The sequence below is a fragment of the Haliaeetus albicilla genome, chromosome 6, assembly GCF_947461875.1.
Source record: "Haliaeetus albicilla chromosome 6, bHalAlb1.1, whole genome shotgun sequence".
NCBI lineage: Eukaryota > Metazoa > Chordata > Aves > Accipitriformes > Accipitridae > Haliaeetus > Haliaeetus albicilla.
In genome coordinates this window covers 35,383,771-35,405,118 of record NC_091488.1, presented here as the reverse complement: position 1 = coordinate 35,405,118, position 21,348 = coordinate 35,383,771, and the positions used below count along the sequence as shown (strand labels likewise).

The following is a 21,348-nucleotide window of genomic DNA, read 5'->3' as shown; positions in this document are numbered from 1 at the left end:
ACATACAGTGAAGGCAGAGGTGATACTTTCATCACAGAGACAGTATTCCAGATAGCATTTTGAGATCAGTGAATGCTAGCGCCCATCTCTCTGTGTTCACTTACCGTTTTCTAAATTCAGTCTATATTCCTTAAATATGAAGAGGTGTCTTTGAGGTAGACCTTAGGCAGACAGACTTTTTCCTCTAACTTTGCCACAGTAGTTCCATTGGTATTTTTCTTCACAAGCATAGCATTTTTCTTGTGTTCATGTTGGAAATTGCCAGCATTTTGATTACTGTCAACTTGGCATGTTCAAATGCCTGAAAGAATGGTTAGATCATAACCAGGAGACTAACATCCTACATGGGACTAGCTCTTGACCTATCAGGAAGTTTTCACAATCTTGAATAATGTAATATTCACATATGGTGTCATTCCGATTTTATTTGTTGCTATGTTTTGTGCCCCGAGTTAACGCCTGTGGCATATCTTTTGTCTTTGCCAGTAGATGCCTAGATAGTGAACTATTTTCAAGATTAGTCATGTTTAAAAACAAGTATTTCTTTCTTCTGTAAAAATACTGTATTAAACTAGGTATTACACGTTTGGAAGGCTCTGCATGGTGCAAGTTTTTAAAATCCTTTGTAATGAATTCCTATGTTCTGGTTTTTTGTTTTTTTTTTGTTATGGACTTCTAATTTGTTGCCAAATACAAAGTATGTTTTGTGAATATATAGCATACATTTCCTCAACAGTAAGCTTGACTCACATGAAACAATCAGCGTCTTTCGAATTTACCAACTCTGTCTTGTGCTGCCTGAGGGGTGTTGGTTTTCTCCAAATACCCTAATCTACACTTAATTATTTTCAGTAGCGCTCTTAGCTTAAGTCATTAGCATTCTCATTGTCTTTCACTTTTGACAGGTCTGAAAATGAGTTCTGGGCTCATCTGTCACTGAGCGTAGTACGGACATGTTGGAGCTGACACTGCTGTTGCAGTACAAGGAAGCTCTGGACAGTAACTGAGCAACTCAGCTGCTTGTGGTGGTGATTTTGATCAAACAATAGTAGTTGAATAAGCACCTCAAGGTATTTATCTTATATGTAATGCTTAAACTACATAACATTAACTCCTGCTGAGGAGTTAGTTACAGTCATTCAAATTTCATGAGTAAATAACAAAAAGCTTTTATAGCTAGGCAGGAAGCTTAATGAGCATATAATACCAGAAAAAAGGGGTAACACTTTTCATTAAAAAGAAACAAAAGCATTACCAGCTGACTTCAACTGTCCCTAGCCCTTACCAACATTTTCATTTCAGGTCTGTTGCAAAATCAAACTACTTCAGACTTGTGAAACAAACAATCCTGCTTTCTGAAAAGGAAGAAAATGGTGAGGCATGTTTTCCCGTGTTTGGCATTAAACTCTGCAGTAGACCTGTATGTGTTGAAAGAGTCTCTTGAGCTCATTCAACTTGTTTCCTAATAAACAAGTGCTCTTATTCTGTGTATATTGAGCAGTTTCATATACGCTTATTTTTATCTTGTCAAGTATTCTACTTGTTCTGTCTCTTCTGTTGTTTGGGTTTGTATTACACACTTTAACTTTTTTGGGGGGGGGGAGTTAAATGGTATTAAGTGTTTCATGTAGTTTCAGTTAACTTATTTTCTCTTGCATCAACACTAAATACAAACAAAGCAGTGTTCACAAAAAAACTTAGCTGGATAGGCCTTAGAAGAACTGCCTCCTGCTGTTTCATTTGTATGTTAATTTTGATTACAGGCTCTCTTGGCCACGCAGTTATTCAGTGAGGCTGAGATTTATGGTACCATACTTTTCATATCAAATTAAAACGTGCTTAGAGAGAAACTTTCAACCGGCTATGTGTCTGCAGCTGCTCAAATGTTTTCAATGCTCTAGTTGTACTGCAATACAGAGTTACAACATTTTCTGAACCAGTGCCTTGGTCAGAGTTGCTACATTAGCTCTGTACTTGTCATTTTTCCTGGGCCCCTGTTCCCTCTGGGGGGGGGGGGGAAGTGGGAGGGAAAATCGTGTCCTGGGGAATAATGAGATTTTTAACCTCTTTGATTTTTAAGTTACTCAGCTGTGCTGTTACAGAGAGGCCTACCTTACCCTTTCAGGTTTTTTTTTTGTTTTTTTTTTTTTTGTTTGTTTTTTTAAGTGCTAAAAAACTATGTTAAAGGTAAAGGTTTCCCTGGAAATAGAACGGGGTTATGTGTTTCACCTGTCTCAAGATCAGTGATCTCTGCTTTGGGCTGATGTACAAATTCAGTCAGATGTGTGAGAATGCAGAATGTCACTAAAGCTTGGTGAAAATTCAACAACTGTGGGAGGAACACATACAGAAATACCAAAAATCAGTGCGCATTCTTGTCCTTCTGCCCTTGTTCTCAAGCCCAGCAGGGACAGGAAAGGCAGAGGGACCTCACCATTCTGTTAATAGCAGGTGGCTTGCTACGTAGATGGTTTTAATGCCACTGTGCATGTTGCTTTTCTCCTGGCAGGTGTCTTCTAGGGGAAGAGATTACTGTAACGGTTGGGAAGAAGAGACAAAGGACAAAAATATACTGCTCACAGATTTACTGCTCGTAGATCAGTTTATATAGCTCGGATTTACTTTGTGAGTGTAGGACCTCATCTCTCTTCAATATATATTTGCCTAGAGCAGAAAAATGTTAGTTGCAGCCTTGGCCGTGTTATGCATAGATCTAAATTACAGGACCTATTGCAGTCTAGTTGCAGGCTTGACCTTGTGTTGCTCTTTCAAGTCCTGCATATGTATGTTATATGGTTCAATGCTTCTATTCCATTAAAGAGAAATGGGCGTCCTCCATATGATGCAGTCAGTAATTGTAGCGTGTGATCTGCTCACGGGTGAGGAATAGACATGTTCTCAGCCTGCTGCAGTGTCTTGATTTGTGTTTGGCAAGGAGCTTTGGCTAGCTCTGCATTTATATTTGGAATGAAAAGCAAATGACAGCTGCTAAAACTTCCAGTCACTTGGTTCTGAAACTAAAATACAAATTTAAAATGTTTTTAGGCTGGGATCTGAAAGGTTGTGTTCTTTGGGGGCTTCTGACCTGCACCGTTTTGTCTGCTTGCCTCCCACATGGCAACATGAGAAGGTCACTGCTGCCTGTCCGGGTGGAAGCAGGTGCCCAAGGTATGCTGAACAGTAGCACGCTTGAAGGTTGAAGTGATGTAAATGGCCTGCCCAGACTTTGGTCCTGGAAAAGCAATCCCTGAAGGATGTGGGCTGCCTAGGATCAGGTCTGGGCCTTGTAAGAATCCTCTCCTTTGCTTCTGTGTTGAACATGGTTTGCTGGTAGAAAGTGCGCCAGGGTGTGCTAGTCCTTAGGACAGCAACTCTTGAAAAAGTCCCTGACAGACAAGCTAAATCCCTAATCTTAAGAAGCATTTATTTAGTTAAGGGATTTGATCTTGTTTGGTTGTTTATTTGTAAATCTTGCTGTCTGTTTTGACCTGTATTTCAGTGAAATAAAGATATTACTTCTTTTCTGTTCTTCTGGTAAATGTGTATCGCAATGCATAATTTTCAAACCAAGGTAGTTCTCAGAAGGTATTGTTTTTACTGGGGACAGATAAAAAATTGATATGATGAAATGTGTTGGTTTTCTTTCAAGGAGTCTGTCAAATCAGCACAAAAGATCCTGAGAATTAAAATGCACAATTCACTTCCAAGGTCGTATTGAATATCAGGAATGCTGGCAATTATATCCACGGGAGTTGGTTTCCAGTGGTAAGTGGTACCTTTCTGCTGGCGAGCTGCCTGGAAGGTGGTCAATGACTTGTGAATCCCAGAAACACTTCTGGTCATGGCAGCCTTAGGAGCTGCCTTGTTTCGCAGACCGGAGCGTCGGTGTATTCTGTTCTGTCCCACAAATAGGAAGGTCCTTCCTTCCTGAATTACTTTGCTTTTAATCCCAAATTTGAGGTGTTCAAACTATGCACTTGCTTGGGACTTAACATCTTCAGAGCTGGCAAAGAAACCCTTTTGCAGGTGAAAGAGAAGATACTTGCTTAAGTCAACACTTTTTGTCTTCAAGGCTCTCCAGATTTTAGATTTCAAATTAATGGGGAAGTTAGAATTTTTCAAATTAATGTACCCTGGTTCTGATATCTCTGCCACCTGGTTTGCACAGCTAAAAAGATGGCAATATTACAATAGCTGCTTTTTTCCCCGAGTCTGACTATTTCCCTTGCGTAGAACATCTCCAGGTATCTTATGACAAAGCAAGGCCATGAATAAAACCAAGGGTCTACAGAGCACTTCCCTGGTCTTGCGTCACCCTGAAAAAGGCCCTGTACTTGCACTGAGCTTGTATTGAACCTTAGCAGCCTCTCGCAACTCTAGAAAATGTGACATCATGACATAGGCGTATATGCAGGGAGCATTTTTCAGCAGCTCTTCAGAAATTTCCTTGTGAAGGGAGGTGTTGTAAACTGTTTTATAGCTTTGGAAAATTTCCTGATTTTTGTTGTTGTTGTTGTCATTATGAAAGGTCCATTATTGCACAGTGGCAGACCTGGGAAATGGAGCTTGGACTTCCCAGTTATTCTAATTGCTGGGTAGCTTGGTCTGATGGGAATTGACCCAGCATACTTTGAAAGATAGTGCTTTGGGATGGCTGAAATACGAAGCTCTTTCTAAGGAGGGAATTGCCAAACAGTGAATCTAACAAATATTAAGGGTTGCTCTGTAGCAGGATAAGTTTTACTTTTCCCTCTGTGTTCCAGCTGGAAGACACTGAAACCTATTGAGTTACCCTGGATCTAAACATGGGTAGTGAGCTAATTAATGTCAGGGTTTTTTGTTGTTGGCAGCATTTGTTTATAGATTTTCAAAGATTTATAGGGTAATACTGTGGTTATCTGAAAGCATAAGATGAGCCATAGTGCTTACAGGCATGAAATCCTACTTCAAGAATTCAAACTTCATCTCTGTTTTTAGTCATAAGTTCCAATCTTGTGTTTCCAAGAAAAATAAGAGGACAAAATCCATTGGAAGCAGTAGGTGAAGTGTTCTAATGGTAGTACCTTTGCTGCTGGAAACCTGCCCCTTTCTTCCACACGTTACATTTCTAGCCATCAGGCTTTAATATGCCTGTGTCCAACAGAAGCAACTCGAGTTCCTTCAGTTCTTCTTTGCTTTGTAGCCACATGTGCTTGCCATTTCTTAACTTCTAGTTTTGACGAGCTAAACAGATAATCCTTCTGAAGTGGTTACTGTAAAGGCTCTAATTTTCAATCCTCTGGTTACTGAAGTGACTATTTGAATTTACTTCATTCTTTCACCGCTTTTTCTGGAGAGCGATTGCAGAACTGGATAGGATATTCCCATTGCTGTTGCACCTCTTGTTTTACTCAGCCAAGACTTTCAGTCACAGTGTCTTGCCCAGCCTCTGTGCCCACCTGCTTATCTTCCATCACGCTCTGCATTTTTTCTTAACATCTGCGTTTTCATAGGACAGAGTGCTACGTTCTGAAAAGCACTGTTCTGAAGATGGCTAGACTTTGGCTGCAATGAGACGCATTTTTGCCTGCTTCCAGGTAGACTGCTTTCAAGGAGTTTTCTTTATCTTTGTTGTTTATTCATCACAGCTTGCATAAGCTGGGATGTTCTTGGGATTCTGGGCTTTTTTTTGTGACTTCTAATAACATATTAAATAGTGCAGGCCTGGGAACACATTCTTGTACAAACTGAATAAAAATATACGCAATCATTAATGATTTTTCAGTTACAGTCACGTTATAGGACCTACTAGTTAGTCAGCTTTAACCTCTTTAATGTGTCATGTTGTTTCAGAGTCACTTTAGTTCCCTAATCAACGTGTCGTGCAGTAGGCAGCTCTAATGTATTGCAGAGCTTTTAGTAAATTGCATCAACACTATGGCTTTAAAAAAATTAATTCATTCCATTGTTTTTCCCAGGATTGATGGCACAGAAACAGACTTATAATTTGATTACTCGTACTTTGGAAATATCGGGGGGGAGGGCTGGCATGTTTCCAATCCTCTGCAGCTTTCCTGGTTTTCAAAGCCTTATTAAAAATTGATATTGATGGCCAAGCTTGCTTTTCAGCTTTCACAGTATGGAACGGTCCCTCGAGAACAGGTTGCATAGCCAACATCTGTGAAGGGGGAGACCTCTGCTCTGCAGCTTAGGAGAGTTAAATTACCCATGCCTGGCCCCAAGTTAGGAAACGGGGTCAGAGGCTGATGCAAAGGTAGGTGGCTTTCATGAAATCTCATTACCAGGGAGCACCGAACACCCTTGTGGGACCAGAAACAGCCAAGCAACCTGGGTAGCTCCCTTCTAAACAGAACACAAAAAGACCTGAAAGTGCAAAATAAAGCTTTGTGGGACTGGCTGAGGAGTGTAAGGCCTGGCCCTTAACAGTTGCTTGAATGGAAAGGACGTCAAATTCATGTACTGCCTTTTACTGTTGCAGCTGCAGTTTACTGCTCCTCTGATCTCCAGGCTCTGTTTGCAGTCTTGGTTCCTGCGCATTTGCTGTGCCTTCGACAGCGTGTTCGCTGGGATGGAAAGTGCTCAAGTGGTGGCCCTGTCACGTAGCAGGCTCTGAGTTATGTAATCAAATATTTCATAAGGTTTTAAAACTACCAGTGCAGAGAAGGGAAAGCACTAAAAGAAATGCCTGTGGAGGACACCAATGAATTAGGTGATCTATTAAATTTTTCATCTCTTGAGTCTGCTCAAGCCCTGCAGCATCCAAGGCAGTATAAATCTGAGAATTCATGGTCTAAAAATGAGAAAGTAATGGATGAAGAGACCATTATGAGATAGATATACAAGGAGCTGTATTTTTTTTTTTCTTTTTAAATGCAGCAGAAGGACTTTTTTTTTGGCAAAGCTGACCGTGAATCCACCTCAGGTTTATCAGCCTCCTTTCATATTAAGCTGAACATGAATCACTTGGCAAAAGGGAACTATTTCGTAGCAGGGTGGATAATACAGCGTGGATGAAAGACATTTGACAAGGTCTGGTGCAACTCAGAGGGGAGCAAAATGATTTTATTTAATAAAGGATAAATCTGTGCAAATCAGAACAGAAGAAAAGTCCCTTGTCTTAACTTTCCTTCTCTCCCCTCCCACCACTGCAGTGGTATAATCAAAATTTAAACTACTGTACATGGGCATAGCTCCCTTCTATCACGGGATGTATGCTGACTCATACCAGCAGAAAATACGATCCTTGTGCTTTATAGTAGGTTTGCTAGTTTTCGGTGATTTCCCCTTGTTTTTAGCGGTTCAAGTTGTGTTCTCGGGACGCTATTGCACTATTTGATAGCCTAATATATACTAACGATAGGGTGATAATAATATTCTACTACCTGCCTTCTCCTCCTTGACTTTTCATCCTATTGTCCCCTTGTTGAAACTTTTTACCAGCGCTTGAACAGGGCAGAGGAGAAATTATTTTTTCACACTCTAAGCCTGTTAGCATCGTGATGCAGAACAAGGAGAAAAAGGATTTGCTTCTGCTTTGTAATTAAAAATAAACAAGATGCGTAGTCGTTTCTGTTACCTTTGTTTAACAGAGTGAAGTCTGGCGGGGTCCCTCTATTTGTATTTCGAACTATCTGGCGCTGGGATGCTTGGTGCAGTTTGGGTTGATGCAGACTAGGTGGAGTAAAACTGAGACTGTGGGGTGTACAGCGCAAGGCTGAGGAAACATGCATGAAACCAGACTGCAGATGGGCAAGATGAACAGGATCCCGGGCTGTGACTGAGTAGGCAGGCCTCTTTAATGGCTCTTAGCAACGCCCCTGCTTTGACCCTCCTCATATGTGAGGAAAATCAAATCGATACACTGTTCTTCAAACCAGGATGCTGCAGCAGCAGCAGGGCATTGTGGCAGCCTTCGTCTCTTAAATTCACCGAGGCTTTCCAATTTGCTGATCTCTGGATATCCCTCCCCGCATCTCTGCCGAGGAAGACCCTGACTGCATCTTTAATCGGATTGCTTGAGCTCCCATGTACAGCCTTCTTCTTATTAGCAAGTATTAGGTAGGCAATTTTAAAGTGCTTTCGGATTTGCAGGCAGCTTTAACATTGATCTGAGAACTCTATTGTATTCTCTGTAAACATAGCAGAAGCCTCTCTGTTTTAAATCTTGCTTTTCTTCTGTTTTTGTGGTTGGGCAGGGGGGACTGCTGTTTTTTCCTTCTTTAAAGAAAAAAAAATGTTGTAGCTGATTTGTGCTTTTGGAAAAGGATATTCCCTCGTTGATCCCTCCCCTGTTCTGCACAACAGCTATAACCGGTGCCATACAGTTACTTTCAGTGTTGACGAACATCTGTTCAACTGTCTAACGTATAGGGCAGGCTGCTCACTCTTTTATTCTTTAATTTTCCGGTGCGGACTTCAAAGCTGCAGATCAGGACTCTACCCACTAAGTAAGTTCTGCTTTGGTTCCAGAGATGGCTAACAGAGGACCAAGCTATGGCTTAAGCCGAGAAGTTCAGGAAAAGATTGAACAGAAATATGACCCGGAATTAGAGTCTAGGCTGGTGAACTGGATTATTGTACAGTGTGGAGAACAGATAGAGCACCCTCCTCCTGGAAGGCAACATTTTCAGACCTGGTTGATGGATGGAACGGTAAGTGTTTTGTTCAATTATATACTTGCATGTGTTCATATGCACAGTGTCCTTGGGTTTTGTCTTCATCTAGCTATATTGGTCAGAGCTCATGGCCAGTGCAAAAATATAGATCTTAGTATCTGATTTATTTCCTTTTGACCAGGAGTCTAAATCTCAGAAGAAAATTATTTTACTAGTGCACTGAAATTAGTACAGTACTTATGATTCTTATGAGTCATGCATGTTATATATGAGTATGACTCATTCCTTCAGCACCTTTTCTCATAGAGTTAAATGAGAACTGTTTTAAAATCAGATGTATACTTTTCTCTTTATGAAATAATCAGCGTTGACAGGGAAATGTGAAGAGATATAGAAAATTTGAAGGATTGGATTATGTCATAATTGTTTGCTTCTTGGGGATAATTCTGTAGCTGAAACATTGTATTCCGTTGGTTTATTGAACAACAGGCAGATGCTGCTGTTTGCAGTGGGCTGCAAGAATACGCTAATCGTTGATTCTCTGCCAATGTGACTTTAACAATATTTCTATTGACATTGCTTAGTTTTTTGGCTCGGGCATGTGGTTTCTTCTCTGTCAGTTGTTATATAACCTTTACCAGTGATTGCTTTGTTGTTTCTAGCAGATTAGGATTTAGATGGTCAGGCTATTGCTATTAGTTAATGAAAGCTTTAATGCATTTCTAATATACTTTAAGTATTATCAATTCACTTCTTTGATTTTAATTGAAGAAATTATGTCCCTGACAGAACCCGGCCAGGTCAAAAGCATTTCGCAGCATTATTTCATGTGCAGAAATTGCCTTCTAGTTTGGTGACTGCTTTCTAATTTTGTTTCTGTATTTGTCTCTCAGCTGTTATGCAAGTTAATAAACAGTTTACATCCAAAGGGAAATGAGCCCATTGCAAAGATCTCTGAATCAAAAATGGCTTTCAAGCAGATGGAACAAATTTCTCAGTTCTTAAAAGCTGCTGAAATCTACGGAGTAAGAACAACAGATATTTTCCAGACAGTGGATTTATGGGAAGGTAAAAATAATAAACTGGAAGTCAGCTTGCAGTCTTCATTTTACTTCGCTTTGATGGGTTGTAATGGTGCATTTTGTCTAAGGCATATTCTCTAATGTAATTATCTTTTGTTTCTGTTTGCCTTACCTCATTACCATGTTCTTCCGGTGGTGCGTTATCTCCTCTGAGGGATTTATATTACCCTGAGGACATAACGGAGCATTTCCAAGCTCATGTGTTATCCAAAAGCCCATCATTCTGATAGAAATCCACAGACATAATAAAACAAATGTTCTCTATGCTAATTATTTCCAAGCAAATAGCTTCTAATAGCAAATATGGAAACCCCTTATTTTCTGATGACAAAATTTTATTGCAGTTTTCAAATTACAAGCAAAGCTTAAATTACAGCTATAAAATACATTCCCAGGAGCATATATGCCCCTGCGAAGCTTACAAGGGCTCATTTATGACTAGCGAGAAGCAAAACTCGCTGCTAGCACCATGTTAGCTGAGCATCTCTCTCTGAGGATACAGTCTGTTAAGACAGGTCACTATGGCAACAGCAAAAAAAATTCAGAGTGCCCCTGTGGTTTTGCAGTAACCCAGGCGCAGGCTATCTCCACCCCATGCTCGAAATGGAAGCTGTGAGTTCTGGTTCCTGAAGAGCTGAGTCATTTGTGCGTTCGCACGGCTGGCTTTGCCCTCTTCTGGGGTGACGCATCCCTTCCTGGTGCTGTAGCCAAATACACTGTATATCCCGTCTCTCTCTGGACAAGGTGAGGCAAAACGCTTTGTGCGAGGGCTCGGAGCAAGGATGGCTGCAGGGTAGTGAAAGGCAGGCACGGACGGTCAAAAATCTGCCATGAGAATGAAACAGTGGAAAGAGGAAAACGATCCATCGAGAAAGCTGGTCAGTATAGTTTGTGTAGGAACACGCATGGAGCAAAACAAGTGGGGTCTGTTTTCACAGGCTGTCGGGATATGTGGAAGAGACCACTCCTCTGAAGGACAGCTTGAGGAATGAAAGCCTAGGGAGCTCTTTGTGGATGGGTTAGAAGGGAAGGACATACTGACAGCTGGAGTTACTGGGATCCGTAACGTTCTCAGGGTGCCAGATTTGCTTGACAAATGCCACCTTTGGGCACAAGGGCAGGACTGTTTCTTCCAGTTCAGCCTTTAGTGTTTCATCCAATCTACCTTTAAATGTCTTAAATGAAGGCATTTTCACTTCCCTGGAGTAACACCCCCACCGTCCACCCCCAGCCTAGCAGGCTGTTGAAAGAGAAGCTCCATCTATCTTGTAAGGGATGATAATAGCTCATTTCAGATGGCTGATCTTTGCAGTCTTTTGCATCTCATAATGGCTTCACACCATGCAAATGGAAGTATGGTACATTGATCCTTACGACGAAAAGGACTTGCTTTGAAGACAAAAAGCTCCTAATGACGGTGGCTTTCTCCTCATTTCTCTTCCTTTCACTCATGACCTTTTCTCGACAGACGTAAGGAAAAAAGCTGGTAACTTCCAGGGGACAGGAAGTCAAACACAACTCCCAACCTAGGAGGGAGACAGGCAAGACTTTTCTCCGCTGTTATTTTAGGACTTCCCCAAACTAATCTGTGTCTCCTCACTTTCCCACTCCTTTTTCATCCCTCCCGCTGCTCATTTCAGTGCTGAGATGAAACAGTATGTCGCTCCAGCAGTGAGTCACTGCAAGCTTTTTGTGTCTAACCATAACTCTGACCTCTATCATCTGTGCTGCTTCAGGGCTGAATCGTCTGAACCTGGATGCATTAGCTGGAGAGAAAGGACAGTCTCTTTTTCACTATGTCATAATTACAGCGCTCCTACACTTCAGGCCATAACCTCTTTAGAAAGAGAGGAGATGTCATTGTATGTTTATAGGGAAAGAAAAGTATGTGTGACTGAAAAACAGCTTTTCTCTGGCGCTAATTGTTTTCTGAGAGCTTTTGCTTTGAAATTCTTAGTAATGATTAACGGAAATGTTTTAGGATGCAATCTGCTGTTGGCTGTTTCGAACTCACTCAGTCCATCTGGTGCATTTTTCTTCATCTCTGTGACTTCTTGGCCCAGGAGAAGCATCGCCTCTCTTCTGGTCCCTTCTTACTTAAATGTACTGTGCTGAGCAGCTTTCCCGAATCCATGCCCAAGATACTATGTTTGCTGGTTTTTACAGATACCGCCCTGGTATCCTTCCAGGCAGGCAGGAGGCAGCTGTACCTCTGAGTACTCGTTCAGCCTTTACAAAAAAGCATTTCAGGAATCCTATGCGGAGCAGTTCTCCATCTTTGGGTTTGAACCTTCCCCTTTCTGGACCTGGAGAAGGTGGCCTTCCAGCCAGGTTTCCCCCAAAGAGAAAGGTTTACCGTACAAAGTGAGCAAAGACCCCTTCCTCCTTGTGCAGGCAGTGCCAGGATCCCCTGCGAGGCTGTGCTGTTCAAAGCACGAAGCAGAGGACACTGAAGATGCAGAGGCAAAGAGGACACTGAAGATGCAGAGGCAAAGAGGACACTGAAGATGCAGAGGCAAAGAGGACACTGAAGATGCAGAGGCAATGCTGTCGGCGTGGGTCCCCGCGGCTGGATTCGGGGAGGCTGAGGCTGGGGGCCCAGGCAGCCCACGTGGCTGTCAGTGAGCAGATACTGGAGCTGGGAGAAGGCACTGACCGCAGTTTTTTGCAATGCCAGCGTCAAGCCTGGCTTCAGAGGATGCGGGTTATCCCTTCTGTCAGGTGGCTGTAGCGGTAGGTGAGTTTCTCAGTGGGAATTTGAAATTTTTCACAGCCCTTTTTATGCTGCCCACCGAGCCCCCCGTATCCTTTGGTGGAAGAGGGCAGATGTCACAAGACCACAGGGATTTGGGGTGTTCCTCACCCACAGCACCCCTCGGACGCAGCAAGGAGGCTCTGCAAAGCAGCGCCGTGGCCGCGGCTTTGTTTTGTCACGTGGCACTCGGCTCCCACTCGGTCTGTTTTTCCCCTGCAGCATCTCCCACTCACCAGTGACAAATAAAGCAGAGCTGAGCGCAGAGCTGGAGGGGGGGGGACACTGCCAGATGGCTCCGCGAGGCCGATCATCATATTTTGCTACCCGTCTTTTGTTTTTCTTTTTTTTCTGCCTTTGCCGTCATTATTCTGCTCATTCACTTTTAAATCCTTCTTCACGTCCCTCTTCATCCCAGCCCGTCGCCGCGCTCCCCGTTATATGGGAGGCATCCCAAGGACGTTTTATGTGGCAGCTGTGACAGCATATGGTACATCTGCTGCTTCGGGGAGCTCTGAGGGTTTCTGCCTCGCACTCTTCTATGCGCGCCTGTGTATGTGCGCGTGTGGGATGTCGGCTCTTCAGCTGCCCTCTTAAGCAAGGACCCCGTCTGATGCAGTTTGTGTTAGCAAATACAGTAAAATGAGGATTCTGGATGGCTGACAGTTTATTTTCTGAGCAAATGGTCCCCTGCAGATAGGATTGCTATAAACTTTAATAGGCTGTGTATGACAGCCACAGTTGGAAGCTGCTATATGTTTTCAGCTTTAGGGTGTCTTCCTCACCTGAGCCAGTGTGTTACACATTTGGGTTTGTATGAACCAAAGCCCTGAACTGCATCTGCCTATAATCAGGGTGATGCATAGCGTAAACAGAAATGCGCAGCGCTCGCTTCCCTCTACGCTCCGGCTGGTCTACAGGGATTTTCATTAATATTGGTCTACTGGAAGTATTTCTGAAATCTGTTATCATCATCATGTCTCTAGTCTCTCATGTTTTTATGAATTACTTATTTTCCCATGTGAAGAACTTACAGTCTGAATCAGATCTCTTAACTAGACAAATTATTTTAGAAAAGAGGAAGAACTGGAACAGGAAGAAAGGGAGGAGAGTCATAGAAACACTTACAGAAGGATTTCAGATGAAGGGAGAGGCAAAAGGCAGATTTCAAACAACTTACCACCTCACACAATTGGAAATACATGCTGCAACTCATTTTTGCTAGAAAGTTTTCCAAAAGTTAACGTGTCTGCATTGGGTAATGAGTTAAAGTCTGTCTGACTCTGATGTCTATATGTTCCCTGCCCTTTTTACACCAAGTGACAAAGTGCAGGGGAAGAAGCAAGAAAAAAGGAGCAATGTTAACTTTTTTTAAATTTCTGTGTTTCCCCTGTTGGTTTTGGTTTGGTTTCATTTGTGATTTTTTTTTTTTTTTTTTTTAAATTCACTGGAGGAATCAGAAAAGATGTTGACCAAAAAGCAAAATTTTTTTATTATCCTCATTTTGGAAGGAGACACAGGAGGAGGGGATACCAGTTTTTAAATGCAAACCTCTATTGAAAATAAGCCTTATATTTCAAAAAGTGTAAGGTGCCCTTTTGGAAACCCGGTGAATTTTCAGTTAGGTGGAAGTTGTGCGTCTAAGCAAGCAATAGGCAATTTCACCCTTCCCAATACAGATGGCATAAATTATCCCCTGAGAAGCTTTTCTCTCACTGTTGTTTATGGAGGGAACCTAAAGGACCAGTGATGACCAGATATGTAACTTTTACTTGGCTAAAGATGAGATGAGCCCTGACTTTTTGAAATGAGGAATGAAGTGAGGTAACTTAGGGAGGAAGTAGAAGAATAGTGGGCTGGATGGCAGGAGCCACTGGAACAGGTTGCCCAGAGAGGTCGTGGATGCCCCATCCCTGGAAGTGTTCAAGGCCAGGCTGGATGGGGCTTTGAGCAACCTGGTCTAGTGGAAGGTGTCCCTGTCCGTGGCAGGGGGGTTGGAACTAGGTGATCTGTAAGGTCCTTTCCAACCCAAACCATTCTATGATTTTTGGCAGCTTGAGAAAGGAAGGATTTGGGAGGTGAAATCTGATGGTGAAATTGGGAAGGACTGATAGGAGTTATCTGCAGAGGAGGTCTCCAGGACTGCTGTGAGCTCTGTTAGCACAGGGACTGTCTGGAATTGCCAGGGGTTAAATGGTGGGATCAGTCTTACCAGTTTACAGGTGAAGAAACTGAGACACAGCACTGTTATTCAACACACTGTACACCTTAAGCCATGTTTTACTGTGTATATTACCATTCTTTGTACACCAAAGTGATCTCTTCTTAGGAGAAAATTTTGCCAAAAGGATTATCTAGAAGGACTTAAAAGAGCATGGGGGAAGGCATTAAAATAGCCAGAGGCCTGGAAAAGTCTGAATTGTTAAGTTTCACTTTAACACTGTTCCTTTGATGACTTTTAATAAGCTCTTGCATGTCAGTACCTCCATTTCAGCAACAGTAAAATAGCATTTAAAATGCTATTAGTGAACTTTTTCAGGGGAGCTGAGGGAGTTTGTTAATACATTGGATAAGACTGTTTATCAGTGTGCCAAGCTATTTGTTGTGCGAGGATTTCTTATATTAATTTCACTGTCTGGCTTTCTAGGGAAGGACATGGCAGCAGTGCAGAGAACCTTAATGGCTCTAGGCAGTTTGGCAGTCACCAAGGATGACGGCTGCTACAAAGGGGATCCATCCTGGTTTCACAGGTAAAGTCCAAAGCTCAGCTGCTCCAAGCTGTCTTCCCCGGGAAGGTGGTAATACTGTCTGCCTTTAGGCTTTGAGGAGATTTAATGGGAAAGGAAGAGAAGAATTTTTCCACAGTTTCCTTGTAATGGAGAGATTTTCTCTCAAGAGTCTAGAGGAGGAAGCAAAGACCCAACCAGGCAGCAACATTTTCTACCCTTCGCTGGTTCCCAACTTTATCAGCATCACGGCTAGGCCCACGTCCCACCATATCTTGTCGGCCTGAAGTTACACCAGGGCTGCTGGGGAGGAGCCCTGTGGGAGCTGTGTAGCGCAGCCTTTTCTCATGCAGCCCTGTCGCACCACCTTACTTCTCCCTCCTGGCCCGGAGCAGGGACAGCACTACTGGAGCTAAGGAGCGCATTGCCCGTGGCTCCAGCGCTGGTTTCCTCTTGGAGGTGCTGCTTTTGGAGGAGGCTGTTACAGGCTGTGTTGGTGGACGTGGACGTGTGTGGGGACCCTGCCGGCTGGCTTTTGGTAGTGCACACAGGCAGGAGTGCAGCATCCTGCTGCAGGCACCTGCGTAGCATAGCCGTCTTGCTGCGTGAGCACACTGATCACTGAAAAAGAGACATCATTTTCTTGTCCACTGACGTTATCCCTGACTCTTATTCCCTAGAAGGAGAGCAGTGATACTTAGGAAATTCAGTCACCACTTTGAGGACATTCATCTATTTAGCAGCTTCGGCTAATCCTTTATATCCATTTATGAAGAAAAGGGAACGAAAATGGCAGCGGCCATGCAGATATGTGTGTCCTAGGATTAGCTGGCAGGAAAAGTGTACTTTTGCCTGACATCAGATAACAGACTAATGAAGACAAGGGTGTCACGGATGTCTGCATACCCCCATATAGTGACCCCTTTACTGAGCAAAGAGAAGGCATGAAGCCTCCTTCCATTTGTCATCAAACTAAAAATGATTTCATTTCCTAGTCATCTTTTTTTCTTGGGGAGTACCACTTATCTGTGAAGAATTCTCTGCCTTGGCAAAACTGTTTATTTGCTCTAAAACTCCATTTGTTTTGGCTAGGGAGGCTGAGAAGCAGGGACAGGAAGAAAAGGCAATCCTCCCACAGTTAGCCCTGCTGCCCCACAGGCATATTATTGACATGAGATTCTGCCACCCAAGAGTACTTCTTATGCCAAAATGTCTAAGGCATGTTAGCAAAAAGAGTGCTGGCTGCTTGTTTTCGGTTTCCTTGAATTTTCGGATGTCTTGATGAGGCTCAGCAAAAGTAAGGCAAACTTCACTTGGGTTGTCTTAAACCTTGAGCTGGTTTAACTGAGGCTAAGGGACACTTGACTTTTAGATGAATAAGTCCTATGCATTCTTTATATGAAATTAGTTTGAATTAACTTAATACAATACAGTGCACAAATAGATTTGTATTTATGGAATATAATTGGGTTTAAAATTGGGTTCAAATCCAGTTACATGCTTTAATATAAACCAGACATGAAATCACTATGGCCCAGACAGGCTTATTTGCTTTATGTTACTAAAACAAAATCCTACATGGAAAAATTAATTTTCATCTGGACTCTTAATTGTGGGTGGGAACAGTTTTCATTGGCATAAACGAAGATGTGATCACCTCCCTTCTCCCCTAGCTGTCTGTCCTGCCCGTACTGCTTGGATAGCCAATCCATATCTATTGCAGCCCCTGAAATATCATTTTATAGCCACTGCCTTAAGGAAAACTGGTGTTATTTCTGTAAGGAAATAACATATTGCAGATCAGGAGCTGTTTTCTGAGTAGCTTACGCATCCCATCAGGCAGACCAAGCCCCCTCACTGCCACCCAGTGTTAGTCAGGAGTCAGGGCTTTCAGGCTGATTCTTAATTGCCTTAAGTTAAAGAAGTCAAGATTAAATTAAGTGTATCCATGCACGGATGTACAGAGATTAAGATACCTCCCCACTTGAGCTAGGCCATTTAACTTTCCATTGCCAGGGTCTGGCATACGCAGTCCCACCAGACCTGATTCCCCGCTTCCTTGTGTGCCCTAGCAAGGTTCATGGATCCACGGCTGTTTGTTACCTTGTGTGCTGGCAACCACAAGCACTGGTGCAAAGTTGGCACAAAAAGTTAACAGACCTGGCGGGCTCAGTTTGTGGTAAGAGCGATGCCAGGTGATGGCAGACAGGCCAGACCTTGACATAGTGTGAGACACCGCAGGGAATAGACTTGCCCTCACCTCTTTTTCTACGGTCTCAGTTAAGGCCATTTCCACCATCCTAAAAGCAAAATGCAAGTACGTGTTGTTATCTGTAAGACTATCACATACTAAATGCGGTGTTTATGATGGTAAAAATAACACTGTATTATCCAAACTGTATATGTAATCAACTTCTATTAGCATATCCAGGCTTCCCTTTAGTATCTCTTTTTATTTCTGCTTTGCAGTTCTCATTTTTTTCCTGTTCAGAGTTACTTTTCAACTTTCTGTGGAATTACTCCACAACACAGCTGAAAATTTTAGGAAAAAAGAGAAAAAAAAAAAAATAGAATGTATTCCTGGGATTTTAATTAAAATAAAGGCAGACACAGTGAACCTGAGATTCAATTAGGTAATAGGAGTAGTTCTAAAAACATCCTCTCCTGGAGATCCTGGCAGTAATTCGGTGCCCGTGTAAGTATTCTGGAAAAGAAATTAAGCAGCAGTGATTGGGGGTTGCTTTCTGAGGCGCCTGCAGTTCTGTGTGCCTCCCTCCAAACCGGCATGCCTTCTGGCAAGAGCTGTGGGATCCGAGAGCCTGTGATGGGCTTCTGTAAGCCCTCTTACTAGTCTATACATTAACACTGGAGACACGTACTAAAAAATGACAGGTCAGTACTAGTTTCCTGTGGATCTTTCTCACCTTTCTGTTTTGCTGGGCTTTCATGTCGACGTGAGATCTTCTCCTGCAATGTCCTGAACACCCTGAGCCTACCAAAGAGTTTAAGTGCTTTTTTTGGACTCGAGCCAGCGTGCTCAGCACAGTACAGGATCAGACCCTCACAGAGAGGATCATTTTGATGGTTTTCAATCACAGCAGGCGCCTAATCTAGCATTCTCATCTAGTGGTGGGGTGGGGAGAAAAGGGGAATTGCAAGGGGATGCCATATTGCAGGGTAACCCGATCCAAGGACAAACAGACCCAGTGGGGAGAAAGATTGTACCTGGGTGGGAGTAGAGTCTGCTTGAGTGAGAGCCTCCCTCCGTCTGGGGCTCTGCCGATTCATACAGCTTATTTGGTAGCGACGGACTGATCCTTCTCCCTTGTAAATTACTTGTTTTCCCCTCCTTGTATAAATGAAAGATTAATCTAAGATGAACAATTTCTCGTAAGGCAGCAGGGTACAAACGTTTGAGCTGCTTCTTAACCGCCACTTTGGCGCTCAGTGCTATTTTCAGGGAAAAGAGGCTCCTTTTAAACTCCAACAAAGGTTCATTGATCCAAAGGGCTTTTGAGACCAGGGACACGGAACAAAAGTGGTCAGTATGTTTTGACAGAAGATAAAGGACTGTCATACAGTTAAGACACAGGTGCAAAGGGGAAAGTCTATTGCTTAGAGGAGAGAGATCTGGAAATGGCAGCAGAGCAATTGTTCCGTCCTGCAGGAAACCACCATCCGCTCTGCGAAAATGAGCAAATCACTTCTCTGTCCCATTGTCTCTCTGGGTACATTCAGCCCTTATTTACTCCACTGAGTTAAATTATACCAATTTGTGCTGTTGCTGGAGATGGGTATCAACTTGTATTATAGCACAGGTGTCCCATTGATTAGATTCCATGGACTACAGCTGTTAAGAGCCATAGGGCTTAACAAAAATTAACCCTATTATGTGTGTTATATACAGCACTACATAAATATTTTACCTATCATAGCTGCTGGGGAAGTCTCTTGAGGATCTGGAATAAGTACTACAGTGAAAGTCTGAAGTGGTGTAGGTTTGACTAGAGCATTACTTCTAACTGCAGGAAAGCAATTAGCCCAGCCAGTATTGTCCAGCCCATGGGATGGTGCAAATGAAATATTGCATTACGGGGGACACATCAGTTAACATGAGCCAATTTCAGATTACCTTTCATGATCCTCTGGGCATATGCAGAATGATGGTATGTGTTTATGTTGCTTTTTTGTGTCTATCTGGACAGGAAAGCACAGCAGAATCGACGAGGATTTTCAGAAGAGCAGCTTCGTCAGGGGCAGAACGTAATAGGCCTTCAGATGGGCAGCAACAAAGGAGCATCACAGTCGGGTATGACAGGCTATGGGATGCCAAGGCAGATTATCTAAAAGCATCTCTGTCTGTAGAGAAAACACTCCTTCTGCAGCATGGTCTGTTAAAAAAAAAAAAAAGGCAAAGTCAAAAAAAAAGCTCTTTAGTTCCCTTTCTGCCTGTTTTTTAATAGTTAGCGCTCTCTGAGGTTTGGGGTATTTTTGGTTTGTTTTATTTGCAGCTGCAAAGTTCATCTAGGAACTTGGGTTTATCGTGGTGGTGTGTGTCAGTTCACAGCACGTGCGCACTGCTGCCTCCTACTTTTCACTTCTGAACTATGCAAAGACAATTATTCTGTATTAATTTATTTGCAAAGTGTTATCTTCCATGTTTGTCTCACACTGCACTTGTATTTCAACCAGTAACCTCGTTCTTCAATTCAGTGATGATATTGTTTGACCTAATAATAAAGACAAATTAAAGACACCTCTTAGACTTGTTATTTAAAGGAGGTAAAAGCAATTAAAACCAACGACCATGTGGTACAGTACTAAGGAGTTAAATGTTTTGAATGGTCAACCTGTCTCACCCCTAACCCAGAGCCCTCTCTGACTGACTCCTTGCTATAGTGTTTACAGTTGTGTGTTACATGCTCAATTTAGTGTTTGTTTAAAGGCACACCCAATGTATTTTCCTAAAAAGAAGAAAAGATGTATTATCCTTCGAGTCTGATTCATGTAGTCCCACCCAGTTTAGCTCAGAGTTCCCTTGACTTAGTGTGCTGGGTTGACTGCAGCTGGCAAACTTGTAGATCAAGCTAAAATCAGTTTAAAAGGGAAAGCAAAAGCTGTGTGTGAAAACAAAGCAAAATAAGGAATTAATTCACACCTTCCCACTGGCAGGCAGACATTTAGCCACTTCCCAGAAAGCAGGGCCTCGGTATGCACGATGGTTACTTGTTACCACAGACGTACCCATTTCCTCCTCTTTTTCCCTGAGCTTCTGCTGCTGACCAGGACACCTTATGGTCTGGAATATCCCTTTGGTCAGTTGGGGTCAGCTGTCCCAGCTGTGTCCCCTCCCAGCTTCGAGGGCAGAATGAGAAAGGGAGAAGACCTTGACACTGTGCAGGCACTGTTTAACAATAGCCACCACACTGGGGGTCTGTTATCAACTGCTTTAGTTACAAATCCAAAGCACAGCACCCTACGGGATGCTGGGGAGAAGGTTAACTCCATCCCAGCCAGACCCAGTACGCCCAGTAGCAGGTGAGTCTCCAAACCTGGGGAATTCTTCACCATGAAAGGACAATCCATCAGACAGAGGTGAGAACAGGCTTTACCTTGTGATAGTTGATATTATATCAAACAAAATGCTGCAAAACAAAGCGCGTTTTAAACGCGAAGGAAAAAATAGAAGAAAAGTGCTAGAATGCTTCTGACCTTAAAAACGCCCACCGTTCAAATAATCTGTTATGCTCGCCTGTGATGGGCTGTAAATGTGGCTGGTAATTCATTTTGGGACAGTTTCCTGGAGACTCGGGTGAAGAACTGGCTGACGTAGTCATCTGGCCACAGAAGCTTACCAGAGCAGTGGAGCTGCTAGTCAGCGCAGGTTGCCTTGCGGCTGCGTGGCACGTGCGCTCGGGGGATGCACGCTATTTTCTCTGCAGGGTTTTCTTGCTGTTAACTATCTCTGCCAGCTTCAGTCACAAAGCCCAATCGCTTCTTGCCCACAGGAAACTTATCAAATTTATCAAAATTATCAAATTATAATTGAACTCTGTGGGCTTTTTTTTAAAAATTCATGACAGACTTCCAAGAAGGCCTGAAAAGGTAATATCTGGGCAGGTAACAAACGAAGGGGTAATCTGTTCTGACAGCTGTCTCCCTATGTAGATAGG

The 21,348-nt window shown here is 42.9% G+C and overlaps 1 protein-coding gene across 2 annotated transcripts; it reads left to right on the top strand.

Moving 5' to 3' along the window:
* Positions 1-7,679: 7,679 nt before the first annotated feature.
* TAGLN3 (transgelin 3) lies at positions 7,680-19,931 on the top strand. Of its 2 annotated transcripts, XM_009914586.2 has the most exons (5): positions 7,680-8,058; positions 8,470-8,651; positions 9,509-9,683; positions 15,097-15,199; positions 19,381-19,931. In XM_009914586.2, the coding sequence occupies exons 2-5, from the start codon at positions 8,472-8,474 to the stop codon at positions 19,520-19,522; spliced, it is 600 nt and encodes a 199-aa protein (XP_009912888.1). In that variant the 5' UTR covers positions 7,680-8,058; positions 8,470-8,471; the 3' UTR covers positions 19,523-19,931. The 2 variants fall into 2 exon arrangements, with proteins under 2 accessions (XP_009912888.1, XP_009912889.1); XM_009914587.2 differs by lacking the exon at positions 7,680-8,058 and having other exon boundaries at positions 8,207-8,651.
* Positions 19,932-21,348: the final 1,417 nt, after the last annotated feature.